This window comes from Octodon degus, unplaced genomic scaffold, assembly GCF_000260255.1.
Source record: "Octodon degus isolate 3935 unplaced genomic scaffold, OctDeg1.0 scaffold00128, whole genome shotgun sequence".
Lineage (NCBI taxonomy): Eukaryota > Metazoa > Chordata > Mammalia > Rodentia > Octodontidae > Octodon > Octodon degus.
The window spans coordinates 1277008-1284167 of record NW_004524704.1 but is presented as its reverse complement, the minus strand read 5'-3'; the positions used below and the strand labels follow the sequence as shown (position 1 = coordinate 1284167).

At 49.3% G+C, this 7160-nt stretch overlaps 1 protein-coding gene across 2 annotated transcripts in view; it reads left to right on the top strand.

Annotated features, from left to right (window-relative positions):
* The window catches only part of Dgkg (diacylglycerol kinase gamma), a 167557-nt gene extending 163355 nt beyond the window's left edge, over positions 1-4202 (top strand). For both annotated transcript variants that reach the window (XM_004640881.2, XM_004640879.2), the window contains one exon: positions 3548-4202. In XM_004640881.2, coding sequence (XP_004640938.1) covers positions 3548-3646 — 99 coding nt within the window. In that variant the 3' untranslated portion in view covers positions 3647-4202. The remainder of the gene's footprint in view (positions 1-3547) is intronic.
* Positions 4203-7160: the final 2958 nt, after the last annotated feature.

Below are 7160 nucleotides of genomic sequence, written 5' to 3'. Positions count from 1 at the left end.
GCAGGGAACACTGATGGCCAGAAGCACTTTTCATGCAGTAGGGCATTCTGAGACCTTGGAGAACCCGGAAGTAGTCCAAATCTAAAAGACAGGGCAAACCCTGCCCTCTTCCCCTAGGTTCACTTCAGTCAAGAGCTTTTGGAGGTGACATGAATTTTTGTTTTTATTTTGGAGACAGGGTCTCACTCTGCAGTTCAGGTTGGTCTTGAACTCACTATGTAGCCCAGGGTGGCCTCAAACTCAAAGCAATTCTCCTGCCTCAGCCTCCCGAGTGCTGGGATTACAGGCACACTCAAAACCAGGAACTTTGCTTAACGTGTCAGAGACTATTTCAGACCTTTCAGTTTGTGCCTTTCTCCTACCTATCTCTAGCTGAAATAAGGGCAGGTTTTGGACGCTTTGCATGTGACTTGGGGAGGGAGGGCCCACGCTTGCAGTGATTGGGCATTTTACTAGGCGTGATTGGAATCATCCCTCCCCCAGTATAGCAACCTTTAAGAAGAGAGTCCTTTAGTTTATTGCTTCTTTTAAAGTAATTTTTAAAAAGCATTGATTTGCAGAAAATAGGCTCCTAAACAAAGTCAATGTCCAGCCCTCGTGCAGTTTAAATTTTTACTCCTTTTCAGAAGAGCAGTTATAAGATGGGCTAGGTGGTTGTTGTTTACTCTTGAACTATCCTGAGTCTTCCACTGGATCACCCCCTTCTCAGTAGGGGAGCAGCCAGCTCACACCGAGGGGCCTCTGTACTGAGGGTTTGCCTGGTGCTGTGAATGTTTCACACAGCTCTTCCCAAAATCATAAAGACTTTCGTTTTCTGACTTATTCAGTAATCAGAAGACTGGGTGCAGTGGTGCGCACCTGTAATCCCAGCTTTTACACCCTGTAGACCTTTTCCTAAAATACAAAAAAAAAAAAAAAAAAAAAATCAGAGAAGTTTGGATTTTAATTCCAGAAATATGAGATGCTCTTTTCTATCAAGGGGCGTGAAGGGTGACTTCAACTACATAAAAACTACCTTCTAAAATGGTATCTTCCTACTTTACTCATGACCCCTTCGAAAGCTGGGGTTCAGGGACTGACATCTCTGTGATTCAAAATGAGGCTATGACCTCATACCCCTCTCAGCTATCTGCAATAATAGAATCCACAAATAGGACCTAAATATCACACTCCCTGAAAGTTCTAAAGTCCTGTCCTATCAAGACCTTTGTCAAAATTGCTGAAAACCCAAACAGGAGGAATTAAGAGTTTCGTTTCCTCCTCTTTGCCTTGGAGGTGCTAAGCGAGTGCCCTGCTCAGCCAGAAGCAGAGAAAGGAGAAGCAAGGTCTGCTACCATCATAAAGAGGGACTCCACTACCCAGAAATACAGGCACCCCCTGCTGCCACGCTGTGCCCAGAACTGAGCCACCCCACTGCCAGGAGGCAGCCTCGCTGTTGGCTGTGTCCCTCCTCAGTACGCTCTGAGCAGGTGCCACGCCAGCTCCAGGGGAACTGAGGTGAAAAAGCAAAGGTCTTCTCCTCCAGGGGCAGCTGAGCTCAGCCCAGGGAACATGCCACAAATCACAGCCCCCTGCTGTGGACTTCCCAACTGATGCCTCACTTCCCCTGGTACTTGGTGGCATCTTGGTTTGCTCCTCTGGTGACAGCCGGGAAGCCACTCACCACCCTGTGACATCGCCAGGCTGATAGAAGCTAATGGAGGATCAGCTCCCCGCACCAGGCTAGCGGACGGTCACAGTGCCCAGTTCCCTCCTTTTCTCTCCGTTACACACCATTGTTTCTTATGCCATTGTAGACGTGAAGCTGGCTTACGGTAGCGCCCTCTTAGCCGGATGTTCTCCTGCCTGCCCCTGACTACAGCTACTGAATGATTTCCCTCAGTATTTTTTCTTCTCACCATTTTTCATGGCTCCCTGCTCCCCACCCCCACAGGAACCCTGCCCTGCCATCTCCCCAACCTTGTGTGTGTGTGTGTGTGTGTGTTTGAGACAGAGTCTCACTATGTAGCCCACGTTGGCCTCAAACTCACAACAATGCTCCTGCCTCAGCTTCCCGAGTGCTGGGGTTACAGGTGTGCACCATGACATCCACACCTACACCAGCCACCTGCCACACGGCACACCTGGTGACGTTTCTTCACATCCTCTGTCCTTACTCAACCCGTTCGTCTGTGGCTCTTGTCACCAGTACCTTCTTTTTTTCTTTCCGTCAACACATTTGCCCTCCCCTCTTCCTTCTCTTCTTTCCTTCATCTCCTAAAATTCCTGGCTCCCGCCCGACTTCTAATTCTGTACCTAACTACTTTTTTCTTTCACTTGGCTTATCCTACATTATTTAAACTTGATGCATTGTCTCTCTCTTCACAATGTTTTCTGGGATCACTCTGTCAATTCCAACAACATAGAAGAAAACCATACGATTGGCTTCCTGGATTACTGGGCTGCGGGTTCCGTCTCTTCCTCTCCAGTACAACGCAGCGAGGGTCTAACTGTTACTTTCCATTGTGTAATTTACAATGGACTCTCCCTGACAGCTGAGCCTACTATGATCTTTGTGGGAAATTAAAAACAGAACAAATGTCGTTATCTTCACTTACCGTTTAACAAGCACTGGAGGTTCGATAATTCACCCAAAGTTTTGAGGCCAAAAAGTAGGAGGAGCGCTGGGACCCACGCACAAGTCTTGGCTGCTCAGTCCCAGGCCTTGGAGTGTGAAGTGGCTCCTGTTCCTGTATTACTGGCCCCACTCTGAATATGTGTCCTAGCTGGTCAGTGTTGTTGGTGGCCTGATACTAGAGGTCATTGAGGTGTCAGTTACAAGACCAGATTCGAATAGGGATTGAGCCTCTTCGAACCAGTTCTGAGGACCTTGTTGGGAAGAAAGGCAGAACCAAGGATCCATGCCTTTTTCATTCAACTGACTCAAAGTTTAGAGGTGGAACAGTTTTTAATCCTCATTTTTTCAAACTGGTTTTTAAAGAAAGTAGGATTTCTCTTGGAGGCTAAGAAAAGAGGCAACACCTCAGAGGCTCGCTTGGGAGCCATCTGCACGGCATTGCTTGGGCAGAGTTCACAGTGGAAGCTGTAGGTCAGAGCTGGTTGACATCTGGCCACTGCCTAGGAGGACCGAGGCTGGGACTCTGAAGAGCAGGGCTCTGCTCTCTGTTCTGTCCCTGCAGGCCTCAGGCTCCCGTGCTCCATCCATCCCACAGAGGGGTCGAGTGAGAAGGTCCCCGAGGTCTCCTCCGGCTATGACATTCTGGGAGTCTATAAATAGCAAAGACACCAGACAGGTGCGAGCCGGCCGCCCCGTGGGAGCTCACACCTGTCTCTCCCCAGGCCTTCCGCCCCTCACTTCCAACAGTGCCAACTCCAGGCCCCGTCAGGGTCAAGTTGCCAGTTCTGAAGCCGTTCAAGGACAGTTGTCCTTCCGCCGGGGGCTCCTTCCAGCCTGCAGTTGGCCTCCTTTCCACTCTGGGCAGCACTGTGTCCCTCAGTCCACCGAGTTTGCATTGCCACTAATTCATTTCTGCATCTTTGCTTTTAGATTAAAATTACTCACAAGAACCAAGCGCCCATGATGATGGGGCCGCCCCAGAAGAGCAGCTTCTTCTCATTGCGGAGGAAAAGCCGTTCAAGAGACTAGACTGTGTGTCAAATGCCAGCTAAGCCAAGAGAGAGAATGAGAAACTGTACCTACACTCACATACACACACACACACACACACACACACACACACACAGCAATTTCCCTTCTGGAAGAAAACTTCACCTTGCCATACAATCTATTTCAACAATGGAAACACCCCTAACAGAACCAGTTCCACGGGACATTTCACATATACTTAGGGCTGCAACAAGCCCACAGCCCCACAGACCCCGAGCAGGACTTGCAGAGTGTGAAGGAGAGCTCGTTCTGTCTGTGCAACAGCCCGCATGTCTCCTGCCCACGCCAACAAGGAGCCGGCTGCAGGACTCCTGCCCACGGTGAGCTCTCAGATGTGGTCAGGGCCAAGAGCGCGGCACCAGAGAATCTGCACAAAGGTCCCTCTGTACAGAGACAGCGGCCTCCAGCCCTCCGCGCAGGATCCTTGGCGAGGCTCAGCAGCCTACGACGGTTTCTCGGTTGTCCTGTGAACGACAACCTCTCCTCAACTTGCTGAGGCTGCAGAAAGGCCAGCTGCCTCAGGCTGCATTTCCATTCTCGGTTCCCCGTTTCCCCAGCCCTCTCCTGGTGGCTGCGTGTTTGTTTAGAGTCAGCTCCAAGAGCTCCAGGGCTGCCTGCACAGCACGTCTCAGATGTGGTATTTATTTTCTTACTTCTGTGGACACCTGGGAGGGAAAGCAGAGAAACTGGGATTTATTTTTCAAATCGGTGTCATAATGGTGTATAAAAAAGGGAAGAAGAAAAAACATCCCAGCTCTTTCTGCCCCACCCCCACCCCCAGGTCCAAACTTGTTTCCGGTTGCAAGCCCTGGTGGCAGTCTATTCCCAAAGGAGGAAAGGTGAGAAGAAGGGACCCCGTTGGGGGAAAGCAGACCATAATAGCCTGTCAGGTGGTTCCCTGTACCCTTGACACCTCCCGTTGTCTCAATATGACCCGAAGGACCTTCAGATGGCCTTACGTGTATATATATATATATGTAGCATGTATATTTATATATAATACATAAATATTTATTTACTGATGAACTTTTCCTGATTGGAAATAAGTGTAGGTACGACAGGAATAGAAAGTGGGCAAGAAAAAGGAGGCTCTCATCTGCCTCGCCATTTCATTGTTAAGACATGGTTCCCTTGGCCAACCGCAAGGCAGGCCGGCCTCAAGGCGTAAGAGGAATGAAAGGAGCTGCTTAGCATGAAGAAGACACCTACTGTGCGTCCTCGAAACAATCACAAAAGCGCTGCTGGGCAGGATTTACTCTCCCACTTGTCAAATATGGAAACGGAATCTCAGAAAAGTGCAGAGATTCTGATGGCTGATGTGGTTCAGAAGGAAGAACCACTAAGCTATTTGTTGGAGGGAAGACCTCACACACCTGGGAGTGGAGTCGCTTCCGGCCACTGTGCAAGGATGCTACTTGGATCCAGGCTTCTAGAGAGACACAGATGTGCAGCACATGTGCAGAAGGGGCAGATTCACACGAGCCCGTGAGGCCCCGGGAAGGCCTCCCAGTTCTCTTTGGACTGAACTGGAGGAAAACGGAAGCTCTGAGCTAAAGACACTAGATAGTCACACTGAATGTGCCACACTGCATGACCCTCCTCTTGGTCGCCAGAGTCTCTTCATTTGGAGAGTCCCTGGCTGCAGGCGGCAGTAGCCCCAGAAGAGAGTCCTGAGGAGGACTGAGCGCCTTGTGCAAGATGCTTCCAGCCAGGACAGTGGGGTCTCACAGCGTGCAGGGGGCCGCATTCAGATGGTGCCAGCAACACCCTTCTTTCGCAGGAGTAGCCCTGTACAGCACTTCATTGGCACAAAGCACTATGTTCTTGGCCTCTGGGCTCACTTGGGCCTCTATCCCTCCCTCAGATTTCTCAAGTCCTGGGCCCACTTGACACCACCCCACTGAGCTGCCTCTAGTTTCCTTGTACTGGGCCAGGAGCTCTGGACAAGGAAGGCACAGGAAGATGGTGTAATGCAAACTGGGTCTACCTCTGAAGTGCTCATCTAGTAGTACCATCTGGGACTGAGATCTGGAATCATCCTACTCGGTCCAGCAGTGCTGACTGCAGAGAAAAGCGAATCCAGGCCACCTAATGCATACCCTTCCTGATGGCATCCTTGGTGACGGGACTGCCAGCCTCCAGAATGATGACAGGTACTATCGCAGAAGCCACCTGGTTGTGAAAATGAGACAGGTTCAGAGGTAGGGCAGCTTTTGTGTAGATTTCAGTCCTGATCTCCCAAGATGAAGGCTACGGAGACAGCCTGCTCTCAACAGGTGAAATTATCCTCAGACACAAGTCCCAGGCAGGGGCCATGCCAGGATGGCTTCCACCCACTCCACCCCAGTGAGCACATCTTGAATACTGCTGGAGAGATATACCTGAGTCCCCTGAGAGGAGCAGAGTGGAACAAACTTTAGAGGCACTAACTGCCTAGTCAGTGACTTCAGCAAGTCTCATGTTGTTGTTTAATCTTACTTTGCAAATCAGTTTTAAACACCATGACTGCAGGTGCTCACTGTGAAGTGCCTCAGCAGAGTGGTCCCCACAGCAATAATGGAGGTTCACAGAGAAGGTTTATTATCTCAGTCGTGACAAGGAGAATAAGATTTAAAGAGGCTTAGTAGCCAGGCATGGTGCACACACCTGCAATCTCAGCACTCAGGAGGCTGAGACAAGAGGATTGTTGCAAGCTCAAGACCAGCCAGGGCTGTAAAGTGAGCTCAAATCCAACCTGAGCCATGTAGTGAGACTCTGTCTCAAAAAGACAAAAAGAAAACAAGGCTTAGTGACGTCTCAAAGCCGCATCCTTCGGTAATCAGGGGAGCGCCCAGTCCGTTATGTCTCGTCTTACTCTGGTTCTTACTATGCCATGGACTTGTTCTCACCTGCCTTTGAGTCTCACCCCACTAGAAATAAAACACAGTGAAACAGGAAATCTTCAGGACGTCATGTTGTCCCTGGACCGATGGGCTAGGAGTTGCGTCTCATTGTTGTCTGTCTTTGTGGGGTTTCCCCAGTGAGCTGAGAGTGGAGGTAGACTTCGTGTGACGATTACACGCAGGTCAGAGCTCAGCTTCTCTCAAGAGCGTTCTTTTCACAGATGGAAAAGATACGTTAAAATTGCCAAATAAATTAGGAAATACTTGGCAGAACCTGGAAGAGCCTCCAGACTGACATTACATAACATGCATATACATTATACATATGCACATTATATAAGGTGACATAGTACTTAATGTGCTGTATATATTATGTAAATTACATATTTGTGAGTAATCATGATAAATATAGAGACCCACTAATCACTTTTTTTACACATACTCAGTGACAGATTAGGAAGTTACTTTGCCAAAGAGTCTTAAAACTTACTCTCTCCTTCTGCTTTGGTTCCAATTCCTGCCAAAAATAATTGCATCAACTCTTCCAATCTCGAACCCTCTCTTCTCTTGGCCAAAACTCTCAGTTACCTCCTGTCCCAGCCAGGCTCTGC